The following is a 22,191-nucleotide window of genomic DNA, read 5'->3' on the forward strand; positions in this document are numbered from 1 at the left end:
ATTAAGATGCTAGCAGACTAGCCCTTGGAGTCACTGCGGGCCTGGGTTCAAGAAGAAGTTACAGGTCCAGTTCTTCCTCCCTAGCAATGAGGCATCAGGGCAGCACAGCAGGCTAAGCAGTTCCTTTAAAGCAGCAGTCCAGCAGAAGTGTACTGAAGAGATGGTGTCTGAGGTCCAGTATTTATATCTAGTTGTGCCTTGGAAGAGGGGGAGAAACTGCTAGAGGTTTCCCTTTGACATCCCCAGGCATCCTGCCTTCTCTGCCCTGGCTCCAGACTAATTACAGGGGGTATACAGCCCTTTTTGTGGAGGGAGAACACAACCTATTCTGGTGTAAGTGGGACTGGGCCAGTTCCCAGTACAGCCCTCTGATCCTGCCTGTGATGGCCCATCAAGGCATACCTAAGCTCCCCACTGTGTGTAGCTGTCTATGAAGTATACACAAAGCTCCTGAGACAGGATGCAAGCACAATATGCCTAAGGCAAGAAAATGGTAACTTTCTCAAAGTGGCATTTTCAGAACTGAAATTTAAAATGCGACTCCACCATTAGTTATGATTCTATATTGTGATTCAAGAGACACCAAACATTTAACTGAACTGTCTCTTCCCATTTGGAAATTACACTTATAAAATGTAATAAGGCAACTCCAATGTTATCCTAGTTTTTACTACCAGGACATGTAAAACTTCAAAGTACGTGTCCTACTTTTTAAATACATTCCAGCCTGTCCTCTGGGCTTCCCCGTGCCTACCCTAAGGAAGACTTATATGTATTAAAAAGCAAGGTATTGGCCTAGCAAAAGGTTTATTTTGCTGGACCAAATCAGCAGTTTAAAACTGCCCACATTGACTCTAGAATGGTAGGCCTGAGACATGTTAAAGGAAAGAGCTAGTTGAGTAGGTTGCACAACCAATGCTGTAGTCCCAATAGTAAAGAAACAATAGTCCCTAATTAGGAGATGGCAGAACAATCATATCTAATTTATTTATTTTATTAGCAATTAAATTACACAAAGAGATTTAAGTAGGAAAACATGTTCAATAAGAACAGACTCAGGTAAATTTGTGACAAAAATAACTCTGATAAGTCACAAATCAACAAAGACTAAACATAGCACTTATACATGTATTGGGCAATTCACGTTGGTTGAAGGTGTGAAAGTCGACGTTGTTTCAATCCTTTAAGCAATACTAGGGTCATCATCAGGACTAAAATGAAAATACCCCTGTGGGCATTAGACATGAAAATTAAATACAGGAAGGGAAACATGGAGAGAGAAAAAAGAGGGGAAAAAAGGAGGGAAGAAAGGAGGGGAATAAGGGGACAACAAAAAAGAGAAAAAGAAAGAGAGAAACAAATTCTATTAGTTAAGTTAAAATAGACAAAAATCACTAAAAAATAAAAAGTTCAACAAGTGGGACCAAAAGTAAGTGGAAAATCCATAAAACCGCAGTGCTTGTAATTTTGATACCAAGGAATTTGTTTACGATGATGTAAAGATGACCTTACAACAATTTTTCAAACTGTTAACACTAGCTATTTGATTTATGACATTTTCTGACCTTGCAACCATGTGTGTATTGGCCAAACTACACACAAAGTCCACATCTGGATTTGTCAACACAGAAGTTAACTGAGATGTAAAGTTACCAGAGCCTCTCTTGTTGAACACTCTGAATTTGGACACAATTAGAACGATCTTCGCTGGCAAGTTACCTCTGTTGTGAAACCACTAACAAGAGGAGATGACATTTAGAAAATTCTTAACAAAGATTAACTGAAATGGATTCTTCACACAAAAAGCTTACACACTGGTCTGAACAGATTGGAGGATTGGCCTTCTTTATAAGGCCATTGTTTCTGCTTGCATTTAATTTACAGGCCTTGGGCCCATGTAGTACCACTTTACTAGGGACTTCTAAAGTAAATTCATTATGCCACTTGGGTATAAGCTGGTGTTACATGTTTAGACGAACTGAGCACAAGCGCTTTAGCACTGGTTAGTCCTAGGGCCAGCAAAAATTAAATCAGGACAAAAATGTAGGAGCGAGGCAAAATGTTTGGGGGAAGACCACCCAAGCTGGCACTTTTAACAGGTGTGCCCCAAGTTGAAAGTGTGAAGAATTACCCAACCCTTTGGGAGTTATCTGCACTAAGGCAGAAAAACCTAGCTATACTATCAGCATTGGTGTGCTCCAGGACAGTCTTCCGGTGTAAGGTCCATTCCCTGTACCAAGATGGACCACCTCAACAGTTTGGAATTTTCACCCCTCATTTACATGAACTATCTGAAAGGTCTGTGGTGTGTCTGAAGCCAGAAATGAGTCCCAAACAGATATGGTCTCAGCTTCTTCAATGCCTAGACCACAGCAAAGGCATCCCTTTCAATCGCACTCCACCTCTTTTCCCACCTTTGTTCCCGTGGATGTAACATCCTGCTAATGAGAGCTACTGGCTGCGCCAGGCCCTCCTCGTTTATATGTGCTATGACAGCTCTTATGCAATGGTCCTCGGGTCAGTAGAGAGTCTGGGAAGGGGGCTAACCTTTGAAAATGTAGTGAGAAAGGGCCTGGCAGTAATGACAACAAGGGGTGGAGCTGAAGCTTCCAGTGAAGACTGGACTAGTGACTCCGGGATGACACTATTTTTAACTGTCCCAACATGCTGTGCAGGAGGGCTGGGACAGGGTAGGGAGGTGACGTGGCACACAAAGACCAGCAGCGCCTGGTTTCCGGGACTTTCCTCTCCCATTTAAAATATCTTGCACAAAGGGGAAGGAGGAACCACGGATACCCAGAAAGGACTAAGGACTCTGGCCAGCTGACCCCAGTACCAGTGGGCCTCCATAAGGGCAAGTAAAGCTGGGCCCCTTACACCTCCTAAGAACCAGTCCAAGAAAGCCCTGAACTTCTGTGCCCAGAGACAGAGAACAGGAGAAAGACTAGCGCAGGCAGTCTTTGAGGACTATGGGGGTTATTACAACTTTGGAGGAGGTGTTTATCTGTCCCAAAAGTGACGGTAAAGTGACGGATATACCACCAGCCGTATTACGAGTCCATTATATCCTATGGAACTCGTAATACGGCTGGTGGTATATCCGTCACTTTACCGTCACTTTTGGGGCGGATTAACACCTCCTCCAAAGTTGTAATAACCCCCTATGTGTGCAACTGCCCATGGCGGCTAGGGCACGCCACCAGGAGTAAAATGAGCCCAAGATCATAACAATCAGCCAAACAGGGCTTCAGTTATGACATTTTAAAATTTGGTGACCTTTTAGCCAATGAAGCGTGTGGGGCTCTGTGCCGTTTCTTAATTTACTCTCAGGGTGGGCCAGGGCCCAGGGTTCGGTGCAGGATTTATTTAATGTTTTACTCAGGGAGGGGGTAAGCATGGGGCCTCCTTCCTGGACTCTCTACTGACTCAGGGACTCCATCCCCCAGGCCATTCTCACTGAAAAGGGAACAGTGACCCCATCCCCAGCCTTACGAAGCAGGAAAGGGTGGATGAGCACTATAATGAACCCTCCCCTCCCCCCCCAATGGCAGTGGCCTCACCCCATTCCCTGTTTCTATGGGATCAGGGAAGCCACCAAGAGAACTGCACCTTATCTGCAGGAGTGAGCAGAGAGGGAAATGCTGCTGTCTCCCGCACCTGCACACAAAGATTCGGGCTGCACAGGAGAGAGTGGGGCAAAGAGGTGGGCTTGACTGCCCCCATCTGCAGGAGGTACAGGGGTGCTGAGCTGGGAATGGCAACCCCAAACCAACAGAAATAAAAAAGGAATAGCAGGAGCATAGCAGGAGACCCACTGTTATACTATTCACTGCTTCTGGAGGAGCACCCATAATGCCCCTTGTGATAGTATCAGGACGATAGGGTCACCAGTAATTACACCAGGGAAGGAGGGGTGGCTCCACCCAAAGAGGGTTTTTCAAGGTACTCAACCTATTTCAGCAGGGTCCTGGAAATCAGGACCCCTCTGGACTGATGTTATGGTTGCAATTATTGTGATATGAAGGTGTACAAAAGAGATGTATACATTGGTTGCATGGTAATGTTTTCAAAATGTAATGTTCCCTAGGGGCTGTTTTTATGATTGCACATTTATGGTTTAAAAGTCTACAAAAAGCAAACAGACATGTTTTGTCCATTTTAAGATGCTTTATGACTATAATAATGTTGGTAATGATTTCTTCATAAATGCATATGCTTTATCGATAGTAGTAAGTGCATTTACAGATGTTTATCATTATATTTTGATGACTGCATTTACGTACAAAGTAATGTCTTTAACATGTGGCTTGTTGATCTTGAACCTTTGACCAAGTCAGTCAATTTACCATTTACCTTATTTGGGGAGGGGGTGGTGTTTGTGTGGGTGTTTTTTTTTTTACTAGCCCACATCACCTCCCCTGAGTAGGGCTTGTCTGCTCTGCTTCACTACCTTGAGAGAGCCATTCACTAAAATGGGGTGCTTCATTCCCAATGAGGAGAATTGTGGGCCTATTACTTGTGCAGGTCACAAATGTAGTAACCCAGTTCCCCACAGTATTCATGTGCAGTGTCCTAGGACTTCAGTGAGTAGTATAGGCCATGCATAAGACACCCAGGGTACTACATTTCTTAGTCTTCCAAGTTTCCTATGGAAACATTCTTTCAAGTGAGGAAGAATGAAGTGTAAACTATAGTGAGAAATTATTTTGAACTCCTAGAACCGCACCTCGTTTTAGACAAGGTCAATTGCTGGGCAACCAACATTAATTTTTCAGGATGTGCAGAATCTGAAACTATAACAGTTTTGCCAGAAGAGAGAAATATTCAGAAGTGATTTGTTATCAGCAAATATGCTTTTAATTATATTGTTGTTGTACAACTAATTGTGAACATCCATTTCTTATGTGTCTTTGCCAGAATGCTCAGAATCTCGCTACAGGTGGGACTAAATGTTGGAGCACAAAATACCAAGGCTGCACAGTCTTAAATTCACTTCATGCCTTTTAATTCACTACCAGAGACTTCCTGCCCCTTTATCTTACTTTTGCAGATTCCTGCTTTCTCCCTTTGTGTTGGCTTTTCTGCTGTTCTCTTCCTCTGTCTCCTATTTTGTGTGTTTTCCCCCCTCTTGTCTCTGTAAATGTCTGATGCAGAAAACAGCCAGCAGCAGCAGCTGCAAAACCTGAAAAATTAAACAATAATAAACAATGTTTATTATCATTTTATTTTTCAAGGGGGCGGGTCCCAGAGAGACTCCAAGGGTTTGTAGGCTTGCCTCCTATTCAAGGGGACGGGTATCAGAGAGACTCCAAGGGTTTGTAGGCTTGCCTCCTATTCAGAGCCACAGGGACGTGACAGGCTCCCAACCACCTGAACCAGTAACCAGATCCAGCTAGAGCAAGCCCCTGACCCAAGTGGTGTCCCTCAGATCATGGACCCATGATGTGGCCTCAGAGAGGCTGTATTGAAGTTTTTGTGTTCCCTGTAACCGTAAACGGGTCTGTGGTGCTGAAACCAGCCACTCGAACAGCTTGCCAACACGAAGTTCCATCAGCCCAACTGTTAGTGTTACAGAATCCACTGCTTGCGTGGAGTATCATCATGAAGCACCAGCCCCACCGTTCACATTGACAACAGGATTTTTGAGCTACAGTGACAACCATCCATGACACCATGCCTGTTCTTGGCACTACGTCGACGACCGTCTGCTACACTTCTCTGCTCCTTGGAGCCCCACTCCACCGCACACGACACTATTTGCGCTGAACTAAGCAGGTTACTTTTCAGCTGGACTAACCTGATCCCTATATCTGACCCGCGCTCCATTGTGATCAGACTAAACTTGTGACTTTCTCATAGTCAGCATTACCAGATAGCTGTGAGTGGCGCTTTTGGCTTTTTGCCACTATTTTCACTTACATTTTTAATATTGTCTATCTCTGGTCCACTGATTGGATTTTTGCCATTTTGATGTCAAATTATTTAATACATTTTTCTCTATTTTTCTAAATTGGTGAGGGATTTTTCTTGTGTTGTTTTTTCACTTTAATAACATTTGAAGTGCTGCATACATACTTTACACATTGCTCTGAATTAAGCCTGACTGCTCTATGCCAAGCTACCAGAGGGTTGAGCACAGGTTAAATTGGGTTTTGCTTGTGCTTCACTCTGACAAGGACTGTGGTTGCTGCTCAAGTAGGGTTTCACTCCCCCAACCTGTAACCCAGTCTCTCACAATAGACCAGCAGTGATAAGCAGGTATCATGTCTTTGTTGCAGATTCACAAACATTTTAACCAGAGGATAGGGCACGAGAAAGTCGGAATATACAGCGGCGTACATTATGTGTGGTTCATTAGGTGAAAAAACATATAGGTGTGATTTACATACGGATTGTACACATTATGTACCCAGACATTCTAATTCATGTTTGAGAGTGTGTCATACCTAGGAAGGCGTCAGAAGAGTGTGCAAGCAAATGTGGTCAAAGCTCTAAAAAGTATCATTTTAGGGCTTCACAAAGATCTAGGCATGCATCTCCTACACTTTCCTTCGCACTTCACATAGAACATACAAATAAAGCGTCTGATATGCACAAAAGTGCTTGGATATGCACCACTCACTCCAGCTACTTTACGATGTAAGTTATAGAAAAAAGGAAACAGACAAACGGAAATGAAAATTACCCTGTTTTCATAGCGGTAGTCAAGTGATTCAATGCATTTCGTGTGGCAGTATCAGTACTGTAGAAACTCCTGAAGAAGGTGCAGAGGTACTGAAACGCTTTAAGAGCATTGATTTAATCATGGGACAAATAAAAATGGACATCTGAAATGTGTAAAGTGTTCCTTGTTAAGCAATTGAGAAAGTGCTCAGAATTGGAATCTGGTGACCATTCAGTTTCTTTAGCACAGATTGCCAGCGCTACACTTTATGGATCTTGATAGTGGCATGGCTTCAGAGAGGGTGATTGAGGTGTCACCCCCAATACCTGCGTTGGTCCAGCTGTAAGATGAGTCCAGGGACTCTGAGTTGGGTTCGGCAGCATCGGCGTTGGGTTTCCCATGGGCTAATCTCAGGATAGACCATGGTCCCTTTGAACGTAGGAAGCAGCCATTTAGAGCAGCCCCTCTCTCTCCCACACAGTATAAGATGAAGATAAACACAGGTCATTTTAGCTGTGCTGATGCTTGATGGTTCTCGCATGATCTGATGCAGAACATCCTTTCAAGGTGCCCTAAGAGAAGACGTTTTCACTATTTTTTGTCGGGTACTCTGGACCTCATAGACAATGTCAAAAGGTCTGTCCTATAATGGAAGTGCAGAGAGAAGGGTAGATACAACTGGTGCTTGGTTCAAGTAGTGCTTCTGTGTTTTGGGGAGGAGAGGTATGCTAAATAGGACACAAGTACACAATATTCCTCCTTGTGTGTTTCTTTTTTCTAGCAGAAAGTAGTAAATGTACCAGGGCCTAGATCGCTCACATATCTGTTCATACTCCCTAGCTCTCTTTTTAGAATGTCAATCATGACTTTCAGGGGTCTGGTTGCGAAAGTGCATATCAACATTCACTATGTTTCCATAAAAATTAAATCGCTAAATTGTGGAAGACACCCTCTTCTATTGATGGCCAGTGATGGAGCACGTAAAATACAAATTACGCACTGTTTTCTCTCATGTTGCTGCCCTACACCTCCTCATTGCACTCTGATTTTGGTTTCCATGTGCAGAATATACTGTTTTATGGAAGGCCTCTCAAGCTTGAGATGGTCCAGCTACATCAAAAAGGTTCCCTGAAAAGCAGTCTCCTGCCCCTTAAAGTTAGGTTAGTGCTATATATATATCAAACACCCAAAAAATAAAAAAAACAGCCTTGAGAATACAAACACACTCACACATGCCTCTGTGTGTGTGCACACACACACACACACCCGTGCCCCCCCTTCCCCAACACACACACCTTTGGTTCAGCATCTGCCTTTGTCCACCATGTTGTCTTACTGGCATAGGAACTATGGCCTGAACGTTTTAACACGGTGATCACTGCAAGAGGCAGGTAACTTAATGAGATGTCTAACTGGATTGGAACCTATAAAGTGGAGGTAACACCTTCCTACAGATGACAGTTTTAATAGCATGTACTCATTCTACTCACTTTTAGCACGCTCTTTCTATACCACACAAAATGAACGAATGGATATGAAGAGCTTCATGAAAGATGCTTAATTTTCATATACTCACCATTGTTCCTTTCAACTTCTTTAACAACAAAAACCTCTATAATCCCAATGCAGGTTGTTCACATGACACCTGCTGTACGAAAATGTTTCTTTTTAGGGTACATTGGTACACTGGTACACTGCGGAGGGGATTGGGAAACCTCAGACTCACACCACCGAATCTCCCTAAACTACACCACTTGATCTATGCATGTGCTACTAACTTATGGAAGAATATCGGTGGTGGCATTTATAGAGTAGGTGTGTGGGGATCTCTGGGAATATTTTGTGTGTATTAATATTTGGAATCATCTTCATAGAGTGATGGTGAGGTTGACAGGGAGGGTCTCAAAGCCATATATATCTGATGCTCGATGGTCTGATAGAAATATTTCCCTTTTATCGTACATGTTTGTTTATCTGTTTTCTACAGCTAAGATTAGAAAAGAGAGAGATGTCAGGAACACATTCTGAAAGTTTTGTCATATAATTAGTATTGATAACAGAAAATGTAACCATAGGGGGAAAGAATCAAACAAATTTTGTTTAAATTTGACACAGCATTTAAAGCAAGGGCAAATGTCCTATTTGTTTTTAATACAGACTATTCCTAGATCATCTTCCACTAGGTTTTCCTTCACATATTTTGTGGGTTCAACAATACCCCGTGCTACTAAAAATGTACCGTGTCCCTAAAAATATAAATATCTATTGTGACAAGAAGGACCTTGATACAAACTTTAAGTTATCTCTTTAAGATGTATTTCTGCAACATTTCAACATTTTGTTGGCAGTAAAATATACGGCCTTAGGAACTGCACACCTTGCATTTGATTGGCACCAGCCGCAATATGGGTCCTCTGCCAATAAGCACTGTCTGCAGGATTTGTACTGATCGCAGCCTGAAACCTTCACTCGTACCACCTGCAGCAAACACAAACGATAGAGAAGGTCAATTGCACGCTGACAAAACAGGTCATGTCATTACAGTATTCACAATATTCGGCCGATTGATCATTACTTCGATTGCTTGCAATATCCCACCAGTCCATGCAGAAAATTCGACACGCCAATTAGTAAATATGCGGAGCAGAGACTTTATTCCTCTCAGTAAACATTTTGCTAACTTTCCCTTCGCCACAAGCGGAAATTACACCCATTCACGAATTATGCAATTCACGGTCGGAGGCTTTCAAATTGTAATTTCAACCATGAGAAGGACCAGTGCGGGGATTGCAAAACACTCTCCCTTCTCAGAAGCCTGTCTCTTCCCTCTGACACACACACATCCTCAGTTCGTGTTGAAAAAAATTAAACATTTCAGAGCTGCATGCCTATTGAGAAGCCTTGAAACCACAGATGCCGGCATACATATTGTCCCAGGCTGAGCACGTTCATTATTCCATCTTTTTTCCTGTTAATTGATACATCTCTTAAGAAAGAGATGGATCCTTCGACACTCAGTAGATGTTCACCACGCCTTGGACCGTTTGCAGCCAGGCCACACTATGGTACAGAGACACCTTGGCTGGATATTATTGAAATATTCTTCTGAGTGAAGGATGAGAGCCAGATGCCCCATAGGTCACCCAACTTTCCTGCTGTCAATTCAAGAGGCTGTATGATTGTGTCTGAAATCTGTGGCATCGCCCACGTTACTATGCAGGATAAGACAGAGGAGTCGCACTCCTCCGGGTCGCTTTGCTCACTCGGTTTTCTGTCAGCATACATACCACAACTCACCCCCCTTATCGCCATTATCTTGACACGGAAAGCAAAAAAACAGACACACAACGCTGAGTTTAAAACCGGCGAAAGCTGTATATATATTTCCAACCCTTTACTTGCTAAATTGGTCAGTTGCTACAGGGGTTACCTGATCCCAATTTTATCACGTTAATTGACCCACTTGGCCATCTGGTTACGTGTAAGCCCTAGCAGGCTTCGGGTGTTTAAAACCAGGAGAATGTCCCCCAAAGAACACGGGGCCAAGAATGCAGGACAAATGCTTCTCGGCAAAGTCCTGAATGCTGGACATCTCTCGAGCACACCAACCACCAACAACCACCACACATGACGATTATTCCACGGGTTAAAAATCATCCCTTCTTCAGTCACAGACCAATTGATGCCATCAGGTGGCTGAGCTGGCACTGCACCTGCTGTTACTTCTGGTTGTGACAAAGTATCCTCCTTGAGTAAACTCGAGCTCTACGAGATGGTGTTCTTCCTTAAGTGTGCGCCACCAGAAACCAGGAGCATTCCTTCTGCAGCGACGTCCAGTCAAAAACTCAAGACAGTGCTATGACATCACTGCACCCTCATGAAAGTGACACAAGAGCATGGAGTGGTCTTCCCATGGTATGCACTCTCTGATTCATGATTTCCCTTGGGCTTGATGTCGGTGCGCTGGGGGCTGTATTTTTAGAAAACACTGTTACCCTGTTTATTCACTTCACCCTACTTGAAGGCCCTGTTTAGAGTACTTTGCCTTCTCACCCTTCCTGTTTGACATCTACACCAAACCCCTATTAGACATCAAGAAGTATGCATTCCATACCTATACAGGTGACACCCAGGTTAAACCCTCTGTGACTGGAGGCTAGGAACATTTTGAAAGGCTCCTGACTGCCTTCTCAGAATTGATGATTAAGTAGCTTTCAATGCATTCAAGGGTTACATCTATGACAATAGTTTACTAGAACTTGTGAGTTTCAAGAAGCCAATGAGCATACAGAACTATCAGGAAGCATGCTGTGACAAGCTATTCTCAGCTCATGCCTGTGAGTCCTCGCGGCCTAGACCATACTGGACTTTCTATGGTTGTGCTTCCCCAGAGCCTGAGGAGTGTCAAATGGTAAGGGCGGTGACATACTGTGGAATGATGTGTTGAAAAAGGATGTCAAACATAGTTTTATTTGTGTGTTAAGGTGATTATATGAGTTACAGCAAAGGTGTGTGAAGAAGTCTTATGAACTGCTCTTCCAGCATCGTGGTCGGTTCAGGGGAAACATCCTTTACATCTTGCTTTTACAACACAATGCCTTTACCTAGATGAGTTTAAGTTTTTGTGCCTTTACAGTATTTATTGGGCAGGTATATATATATATATGTATAAGACATTGATGCTCGCTCAGCTGCTGTCTGGAAAGTTTCAAGGTGATATGTCAAGCGGGCCGAGAAAAAGGGTGGTAGTCCCAAAACGTGTTTTCCCCATGTTAATTCCCATAGGGTTTTTTAACAGGGCTACAGCCCGAACCATTGGATAAATTACACCAACTTTGGGAAAAAGGTAGCTATTGGTCAAGAAGGCGCCTTTTTTGTTATTTGGTGTAAATCCATTCAGTAGTTTTTGAGATAATAAAAGAAAAACAAATTTGTATATCTAGGAAAGTGGATCCTCCTGCTGAAATCTGATTGGGTGCCAACACTTCAGCCAGGAAGTATTGGCAGCCATCTTGGAGCTCGGCTGTAGCACAGTCTCTGAAAAAATGTTAAAAGAAAAAGAAAAGAGGGCAGGATAGAAATACCCTTACCCCTTAGCTTTGGTGCAGAAAACCCACCAGGACAAAAAAGCATTTTTTTTTTAAATTTTCACCAAAAATGGTGGCAGATCCAGAACTCCGGCAGAAAACACAAAAAAATCCTTGTTTTGAAAAAATCCCCAGGGTGGGCCAGGTCACAGGGGCATTGTTAAAAAAACAGAGAGGGGCGCATGGGACTCCCCCAAGGCTCTTGAAGCCCCAAAGATCACCACTTCCCTGATACATTATTTCTAAAAAAGGAGGGGGGTGCACGGAGTTCCCCTCCTGAGGCTCCTTAAGCACCGCCGACCACCACCCCGCTTGGGCTAAATAAAGTCTAATGGAGGGGTCTCGTGGATACTCCCGGGCCCTGAGGGCCACCACCTCCCTGGGGCCAAAAACTTTTAAAACAATGGGAGACTAGCCACCTGGCCCCCAACCCCGGCCGAATATGGCCCTGAAACCACCACCTCCTCAGGGCCAGCCCTGAAAAGTAAAGGAGGGGGGCATGAAGCCCCCCTGCTGGAGTCATTGATGGCCCTTGGGACCGACACTCCCCGGGTCAGATCCTGCTAGGTCCCAGAGTGGCCACCCCCTGGACATAGCTGTTTGCTTTTGCTTGGAAGGAGCTGACAGCTCCCACCAAGGAAAAGCAATCACTCCGGTTCCAGCTGGCAGGAGCTGTCAAAGTGCTCCCGCCCACTGGAAGCAGAGGTGAAACTACTGATCTTGCAAACAGGAAGTTGCATTTCAGGCAGCTCTTTGTGTGCAAGAGGAATGCCATGTCCCGCAGGAGGCAGCGAGCTGACTGGGACCGTGGGGACCTTGAGGCTCCCCCACGGTCCCAATCCTGCACACTGGGTGCCAAAAGGCACTCAAGAGACATTGACAGGTCCCGGGGGTGGGTCTCTGGGCCGAAATTGAGCCAAATAGGGGGGCCATGCAGCCCCCCCTTCCTCACTACATTTTGGCCGGGCCCTAGGGGTGGGTTCCCCGGACCTGATTTGGCCTGAGCAGCGAAGGCACTGGGGAGGGCAGAAAAAAGAGCACAAAAGCAGAACAGAGGGTAGAAAACAAGCAGAAAAAGGCAAAACAGAGGGCTAAAAAACGAGCAGAAAAGGCAAAAGAGAGGACAGGAAAACAGACAGGAAAGGGACAACGGAGGCAGAAAAACGAGCAGGGAAGGCAAAATAGAGTAGAAGAGGGCAAAACAGAGAGCACCCAGACACTCACACGCCCACTCACAGACCTGCTCAGAGAATCACACACCCACTCACAGACCCACTGAGACACTCAGGCCTCTCAGGTGCTCAGGCATGCACTCACAGACCCACTCAGACACTCATGCACCCAAGTCACAGACCCATTCATACACTCGCACACCCACTCACAGACCCACTCACACACCCACTAACAGATCCATTTAGAGACTCATGCATCCACTCACAGGTACACTGAAGGAGTCACACACCAACTCACAGAGCCACTCAGGCACTCACACACCCACTCACAGACCCACTTAGAGTCTCATGCTCCCACTCACAGACACACTCAGCGACTCACACACCCATTCACAGACCCACTGAGACACTCATACACCAACTCATAAACTCATGTACCCATGCACAGACCCACTCATACACTCACACACCCACTCAGACGCTGACACATCCACTCACAGACCCATTTAGACATTCACGCACCCACTCACATTCCCACTCAGAGACTCAAGCACCCACTCAAAGCCCCACTCAGACTTAAACAACCACTCACAGACCAACTCAGAGGTTTACACCCTCACTCACAGACCCACTCAGACCCTCACATACTCACAGACCCAATAAGACATTTGTGCACCTACTCTCAGACCCTCACAGACCCATTTACAGACCCACTCAGATACTCATGCACCCAATCACAAACCTACTCAAAGTCATGCATCCACTCAGAGACCCATGCACCCACTGACAAACCCATTCAAAGACCCATGAACCCACTCTTAGACCCACTGAGGTACTCATGCATAAATTCACAGACCCACTCAGAGGCTTTTGCATGGGGGCTTGTGTGGTTATAGGGGGTGGCTGCAGGGCCTGGTCTGAGGCCTGGCCCTCCGGGCAATGTCCGCTGCTCATGGCCAAAGGCTCTGCATGGTGCAGAGTTGGGTGGTTATAGGGTGTTGGCCGCATGGCCATGGCCATGCATAGCGTAGGGTTGACTAGTTATAGCGGGTTGGCTGCAAGGCAAGTATGGATAACTATACCTAATGTACTTACCAAGCACTGCTAATTACCCCTATATATTACATCAACCATGACAACTTTAATACTATTATTGATAATAACAATGAAAAATTTGCAGTGAAATTATTTAGGAGAAAACTGTGCATGGAGGTTATAGTTAATTTAGGGCACAAGCTATAGTCACTTGAGCCAACCATAACTATAACTGGTGAATTGCTGAATTTCTATGTTTTTGTTCCAGTAAATTCAGATCTTAACTATAAATTCTCTGTAACCTTTGGTCCTTTGAGAGAGAGAGATAGATAGAAAGATAGATAGATAAATAAATAGATATGTGTATATATAATACAGCAGAGTGGCAGTTGCCATTCTGTTGTTATAGTCATGACCTAATTCCCATAGGAAATTGATTATTTGGTTTGCTGATAACTTGGCACATTTGACAAAGCTTCCTGAAACATTCTTATAAAAAGAAAACGTTCAGCTAACTCAGCTCCTTCCATGTAAGTTTCGGGAGGATCCATCAAGCAGAGGCCAAAAAAAACAGGAGTCCCAAAACGCAATTTCCCCATTTATTTTTTAGTATGAAAACTGAACAGCAATACAGTGAAAACAGCTGAAGGGAACTATGCCAAATTTGACAGAAAATCAGATCTTGGTCCAGAAAACAATGCTTTTTAGGTCGAGCGTAAGCTTACGACCTCTTGTATACTTTTAAGTATACTATTTCTGTGGGCTTTCAGCTATTTCATTTGTTAGTGTCAGTGTCATTTAAAATCCCTTGCTTGATAGTGGTCAGTCATGCGTCTTTGTCCCTCCTTCTTCTGTGTAGGAGCAGGGACCAACTACTGTATAATTACGCTTTGTCCTGTTTATCTGGTCTGTAGGGAACTTTTTTTATTTTGATTCATGCTCCTGTCCAGGGAAGCTTCCCTTTTCATTCTTTCTCTGAGCTGTAAACAAGGCTGTAAATCAGGCTGTTATCTTGGTCACATTTGGTCTTTGTGGGCTCTCTGAACCCTCTCTGCCCGGCTCGCACCCTTCCTTGGCTTGGATTTTCTTTACCAAGTGTGCCTGCCTGTGTGCTGAGAGCAAGGGCAGTTAATCACTTGTAATTGCTTATAGACAAGGCACCTAGCTCTACCAGGGCTCCGCAATCCTTAGAAACAGTGGCCACTTTTGCTCCATACTGGGATCCCACTCACAGCTCCATCAGTGCACCTCAGTCCACACACTCCAAGCCCTCAGCAGTGCCAATGCCAGGAACCCCACAAACGCTGTCTGCCACAGCACCTCAGTTCTTGCATTCAGTACACTCTGCTGCTCCAGTACTGGGACCTCGGGCACAGCTCCATCAGTGCACCTCAGTTCACACATTCCAAGCCCACAGCCATGCTTGTGCCAGGAATCCCACACACGCTGTCTGCCAGAGCACCTCAGTTCTTACAACCAGTACACACTGCTGTTCCAGTACTGGGACCTTGGGTGCAGCTCCATCATTGCACCTCAGTTCACACACTCCAAGCCCCTCAGGCATGCCAGTGCCATAACCCCACACATGCCGTCTACCAAAGCACCTCAGTTCTTACAGTCAGTACACTCTGCTGTACCAGTACTGGGACCTCAGGCGCAGCTGCATCAGTGCACCTCAGTTCACACACTCCAAGCCCCAAGTGGTGCCAGTGCCAGAACCCCACACACGCTGTCTGCCAGAGCACCTCAGTTCTTACAGTCAGTACACTCTGCTGTTCCGGTACTAGGACCTCAGGCGCTGCTTTATCAGTGCACCTCAGTTCCACCCCGGCGAGGTCACTTCTTTTCCTATTCTGAGACCCATCTCCCATTCAGTTCCATTACAGCAGCACAATTCTAATATTCATTCCCACTGCCAAGCCAATACTGGACCCAAAAGAGAAAAGCATGGCTCAGCCAGTGCACCTTATAACATCCAATGCCACAGTTGATGGGAACCACCACAGCTCTGCCAGAATCCATCAATTCTAACATTCAGTGCACATTTCTTCTCAGTACTAAGGCTCACACACATGCCCTTAAGGACTCAATGCTTCTGTGGCTCAGAGGCAATGCCACTCCCATACTAGGCCCCACTCGCAGCTTCACGAGGGCACCTCTAGGCTAACACTCGGCAACACTGGCACGCCAATACTAGGTTCCACACATTGCTCCATTAACATACCTCACTTCTGAACTTGTATGCCCGTTACTATTCCAGTACACGGCCCACATACAACTCTGTCAGTGCATCTCAACCCTAACCTGTAGCACCCCTTTATTCCAATACCAGGAATTACACGGCACACTGATTCTCATTCTTCACTCGCTGCCTTTCTGTTATTCCAGTACTGGGCAGGAGCACAGCTCTGTCTATACCCACAATTCTGATCTGAAGCACCCCAATATTGCTGTATTGGGTTTCACATACAACTCTGCTAATGCACCTCCTGCTGTTCTGCAGTGTCCCCTGCTGTTCTACACTCTGACTTCTGTGTGAGTACGTAGGGTAGCCAATTAAATATGTTCTTAGCTGCAATCTTTATTTAGGAGGGTCTGTTTCACCTGTCTCACTCCGTTCTTTCCATTACTCTGTTTACTTTCAATGTTTTCTTTCTCCCCACTTTACTCTTTTCTGCTCTTAAAATCCATACGTTAACAGTTTCTCTCTTTTTCAACTGTTTATTTCCACTCCACTCCCTTTTATTATTTCGCTCTTCCTCGTGCTACCTTCTCCTTCAAACTTGCAAGAGCCTGGTTATTTCTTTTCTTGTTTCATTCTTCTCTTTTTTCTTCATCAGGCATTCATTCTTTTACTATGTTTCTCTTTCCTTCATTCTTTTTCTTTTTTATTTGCTCTTTCCTTTGACTCAGTCTGCGTCGTTTAATTTTTTTTTGTTTTTTTTAGATATTTTTTCTTTCCTTTCTCTGGTGGTTTTCTTATCTTTATTTTTCAATTCATGTTGTACTATATATCCATCTTTTTCTTGTTTGTTTGTGGAAGCCACAAGTCGCTTGTAGGGACCCGAAGTGTCAAATTGTTTTTCCCATTCTGTGTCTGTGGGAAAAGTATAATTACATACATGCCCTGTTCTTTTGCTACTTGCTTCTCTCACCATCTCTCTTTTTTTCTCTAATGTTCATGTTTCTCTTTCTTTTCACACTTCTTTCATTATTTTTTCCTCTTCATCTTTTGCTCGCTAGATTCCTTCCCTTTTTTCTTGTCTCATACATTTGCTCTATTTCTTTGCAACCTCTTCTCTTTCTTCATTTTGTCTGCTGTATTCCTTTTGCTTCTCTTTTTCTGCTCCCTCTGCTTTCTTTCCTGAGACCTAATTATCAATGGAGCAACAGGAGCAGGGGCATCAGGGCCCACAGACATATGGGCCTCACTCAATTCTGATTACTGCTGTATTTTCCTACCAAAAGTGCAGTCAACCCTTTTCCTTTCTTACTCCAGGGCCCGTGACACCGTTACTAGGCCACTTGTTCTCTCCATCTTTCCTCCCAACTCCCTCTTTCCTTTCACCCTCCAGTCCAACCCAAATGATTTTTGGTTATGGTGTTTTGAGTATTACACTCTAATGCCAAAAGTGTATTTCTGACAAAGGTTTATATGATAATTGTGTATTTTTTAAGATAGAGGAAGAAGGTAAATGGAAGTGCTTTAGTTAAATGCTGGGCCACTGGAATTATATGGCAGGAAAAGACAGAATTATGAGACAGGGTTGACCAATTTATGAGGCAAGAAAAGTCCAGTTATGAATTTAAAACGCAATTAGCTCTAACTCAAGAAAATGCAAGACCTATTGCATTGCAAACGCTTGTTCTGATTTGGTGTCAATCTGTTCAGTAGTTTTTTGGAAATTAATGTTCAAAAACTGAATAGTTAGTTTCACAGGACTCTCACAGGAGTCCTGCAATCACACAACTTTAAATAATAGAGTGATTGGTCGAGGGGTCTTTTTACCCATTGGCCATCTTGCTCCAGCAGGAGCGAAAGGCTCTTGTGAACTCCAGCAGGAGCCCCCATTCTGATTGGCTGGCCTCAACATGAAGAAAAATGTTGCTGCCATTTCAGGCAATGGGGACTTGAGGCCCCCCTGGGCTCAAGCCAGCCCGGGGATTACAGAAATGCTGGGCCTGTGTGTCTGAGATGGGTTCCAGTGAGCAGGCAGTTGGCTATATAGCCTGAAGCCTTTTGTGACAAGGATTTGGCTGCCTGCCCAAAACCCAACGCTGTGCGCTGCCAAGACCATACCCAGTAAGAGTTTGGCTACCCACAGATGATTAGATGCAGGGCCTGGCTGCGGGCCAGGCCTTGCAGACAAGCCCACTCTGTGCACCGTTGAAGGCTATGCATGGCAGTGGATTGGATATCTTAGGGGATGGAGTTTAGTGGACTGCGTAGGGTTGGCGTTACATAAGGTAATAAAATATTACTTTATGTTAAAATAATCCTAGAATTCACTGAAAAAAACAAAGGTTAAAGTGATTTTATAGTTAGGTATGGTAATAATGTCTTACTTTGCAGTCAAAAAACCTCAGAAATGCACTGAAAAACAGGTTAAATGGTGTTATAGTTAAGCTCCTTGAAATAACCATAACTGTTGAATATCAGTGTTTTCAAGTTTAAAATGTTGTGTTTAAACTGATAAATTCACCTAACTATAACCTCCCTTTAACCTTTGTTTTATTCAGTGAATATATATATGTGTGTGTGTGTGTTGTCTATATACAGGGCTTAGGGGTGGTTAGTGGTAAAGTGTGGCAAGAGTAATTTCAGGGTTTATGGGCGGATAACCGTAAAGGGTTGGAAGGGTAGCTTATTTTAGGGTTGAAGGGTGGTAAGAGTAACTTTAGGGATTAAAGGTAGGTGGTGGTAAAAGGTGGGAAATGTTGTTTTAAGGTTTAGTGGTGGTAAGGGTGATTTTAGGGTTTAGGGGTAGGTAGTGGTAAAGGGAGGTAAGGGTAGTTTTACGGTTATGAGGTGGGTAGTGGTAAAGGGTGGTAAGGGTAATTTTAGGGTTTAGGGGTGGGTAGTGATAAAGGGTGTTAAGGCTAATTTTAGGTAATGAGGTGGATAGTGGTAAAGGAAGTCTAGGAGAAAATTAAAAAGGGGGCTCCTCACAAAAATATATATGTAGGGGTTTCACTTAGATTATAATACTTACAATGTGTGGTAAAGTCTGCCTGAGGTTCCCAATATAAGCTCAAGTTCTGTCTTTTCCGTTATGTCAGTTCCTGTTTGAATTATTTATAAAGGAAGTATTTACAACTGATGAAGTGCTGTAGTGCATTTGTTCCATTCTTTTTCTCCAGTGCCCTCTTGCTACTATTTTTGTTCCTGAATTTGCTTCTTATTGTTGCATTTTCCTTTGGCTCTCTTGCTGGATATCTTTGCCTGAGCTCAGAGGGAGGTTGGTGCCTTGCTATTAACATCTATATCAACCTTCCTCTTCAATCAAGAACTACAAGATTGCCAAGCAGGTGTTTGCCCTTTGTGGCTTTTCCTCCTACCATGGACCCTCTAAAGGAGACACTTGACACCTTTCACATAAATTACTCTGTGAATGATGACACCATTGCGCCTGATAAAAGTTGACCTAACTGACCTCAGCGTCCAAGGCTTAACAACAAGATAGATGTAAGATTTTTAGATCAAAAGAATTTTAACCTAAATAATAATTTGGTTCTACTGGAATACAACATGGCCCTTAAGAAAGTCATTTTAAAGATCACTTTGCATCCTAGATGAATTGTCATAGACTACAAAGTCCCTCTATCTATCTATCGGTTTAGTGAATATTCGCTATCATAGGATGTCACTGAAATCATTACACTAGTTAGAAAAAAGCTGCAAAAGTGGGTGCCAGGTTTTCTTGTAAGTCATCTGAATTTGGCTAACACTCTAACTTAATATTACTCACAGTGGCTAGGGAAAGGTGGACAATCAAATGTCTATAGTTGCCACGTAAAGGACTAATAGGTCTATGTTAGAAATGGGGCTTTTGGTTGGCAGTCAGGTTACCCTCTGTCCAAGCAAGAACCCTCACTCTAGTCAGGGTAAGTCACACGCAATCCAAATTATCCTGTGCCCACCCTCTGGTAGCTTGGCACGAGCAGTCAGGCTTAACGTAGAAGGCAATGTGTAAAGTATTTGTGCAATAAATCATAAAATAACACAATATAGCACCACAAATACACCACACAGTGTTTAGAAAAAAAATATATATATAATATTTATCTGTATATTTGCAGGTCAAAACGATCAAAGATGCAATATGAATTTGTAAAGGTATCACTAAAAAGTGATATAAAGTGTCTTAAGTCTTTAAAAAGCAAACAAAGGTGGTCATTCTGACCCTGGCGGTCTTTGACCGCCAGGGCGGAGGACCGCGGGAGCACCGCCGACAGGCCGGCGGTGCTCCAATGGGGATTCCGACCGCGGCGGTAAAGCCGCGGTCGGACCGGCACCACTGGCGGGGTCCCGCCAGTGTACCGCGGCCCCATTGAATCCTCCGCGGCGGCGCAGCTTGCTGCACCGCCGCGGGGATTCCGACCGCCATCCAGATCCCGGCGGTCGGACCGCCGAGATCCGGATGGCGGTAGGGGGGGTCGCGGGGCCCCTGGGGGCCCCTGCAGTGCCCATGCCACTGGCATGGGCATTGCAGGGGCCCCCGTAAGAGGGCCCCTACATGTATTTCACTGTCTGCTGTGCAGACAGTGAAATACGCGACGGGTGCAACTGCACCCGTCGCACAGCTTCCACTCCGCCGGCTCGATTCCGAGCCGGCTCCATCGTGGAAGCCTCTTTCCCGCTGGGCTGGCTGGCGGTCTGAAGGCGACCGCCCGCCAGCCCAGCGGGAAAGTCAGAATTACCGCCGCGGTCTTTCGACCGCGGAACGGTAACCTGACGGCGGGACTTTGGCGGGCGGCATCCGCCGCCCGCCAAGGTCAGAATGAGGGCCAAAGTCTCTTTCAAGCACAAAGTACCTGGTTTAAAGTAGAAAATCTCCGCAAAGGGCCGCAGAGGAGGAGATACGTAGAAAAATGGTGTGTGCGTCGGTTTCGCCCCTTCACACACTGACTTGCGTCGTTAATTTTCACACGGGGAAGTCGTGCATCGTTTTCTAGGGCGCGGACAGTCTCCTGTGGTTCGCGGGATTACCAGATGTCCCGGGGTCTGTGCGTGGAATCCTAGGCTTGTTTTCCAACTGTGCGTCGTTCCGGTGGGCTGTGCGTGGAATTTTCTCCCTCACAGCAGGTGTTGCGTCGATTTCCTTTCTGAAGTCGGGCAGCATTGTCCAGGCGAGGCCGTGCGTTGAAGTTCCGGTTGCACCGCAGGCGTTGCGTCGAGCGGCGTCTTTCCGGATCGGCGTGCGGTGAATTTTTCACTGCGGAGCAAGCTGTGCGTCTAATTTTTCAGCGCACAAGGTGTCCAAATGAAAAAGAGAAGTCCTTTTGGTCCTGAGACTTCAGGGAGCAGGAGGCAAGCTCTATCCAAGCCCTTGGAGAGCACTTCAGCAGCAAGCCAAGAGTTCAGCAAGGCAGCAGGGCAACAGCAAGGCAGCAGTCCTTTGTAGAAAGCAGTCAGGTGAGTCCTTTAGGCAGCCAGGCAGTTCTTCTTGGCAGGATGCAGGTTCTGGTTCAGGTTTCTTCTCCAGCAAGTGTCTGATGAGGTAGGGCAGAGGCCCTGTTTTATACCCAAATGTGCCTTTGAAGTGGGGGAGACTTCAAAGAGTGGCTAAGAAGTGCACCAGGTCCCCTTTCAGTTCAATCCTGTCTGCCAGGGTCCCAGTAGGGGGTGTGACAGTCCTTTGTGTGAGAGCAGGCCCTCCACCCTCCCAACCCAGGAAGACCCATTCAAAATGCAGATGTATGCAAGTGAGGCTGAGTACCCTGTGTTTGGGGTGTGTCTGAGTGAATGCACAAGGAGCTGTCAACTAAACCCAGCCAGACGTGGATTGTAAGGCACAGAAAGATTTAAGTGCAAAGAAATGACATTTCTAGAATAGTAATATTAAATCCAACTTCACCAGTCAGCAGGACTTTGTATTACCATTCTAGCCATACTAAATATGACATTCCTCCTCCTTTCAGATCAGCAGCTATCACTTCAATAATGTATGAGGGCAGCCCCGATGTTAGTCTATGAAGGGAGCAGGCCTCACTGTAGTGTAGAAACTAATTT

The 22,191-nt window shown here is 45.0% G+C and overlaps 1 protein-coding gene across 1 annotated transcript in view; it reads right to left on the minus strand.

Annotated features, from left to right (window-relative positions):
- The window catches only part of PLXNC1 (plexin C1), a 449,291-nt gene that overhangs the window by 285,381 nt on the left and 141,719 nt on the right, over positions 1-22,191 (minus strand). Inside the window, exon 4 of the mRNA XM_069229118.1 lies at positions 9,042-9,142. Within this exon, the coding sequence (XP_069085219.1) occupies positions 9,042-9,142 (101 nt within the window). The remainder of the gene's footprint in view (positions 1-9,041; positions 9,143-22,191) is intronic.

The sequence above is a fragment of the Pleurodeles waltl genome, chromosome 4_1, assembly GCF_031143425.1.
Source record: "Pleurodeles waltl isolate 20211129_DDA chromosome 4_1, aPleWal1.hap1.20221129, whole genome shotgun sequence".
NCBI classification, from domain to species: Eukaryota; Metazoa; Chordata; class Amphibia; order Caudata; family Salamandridae; genus Pleurodeles; species Pleurodeles waltl.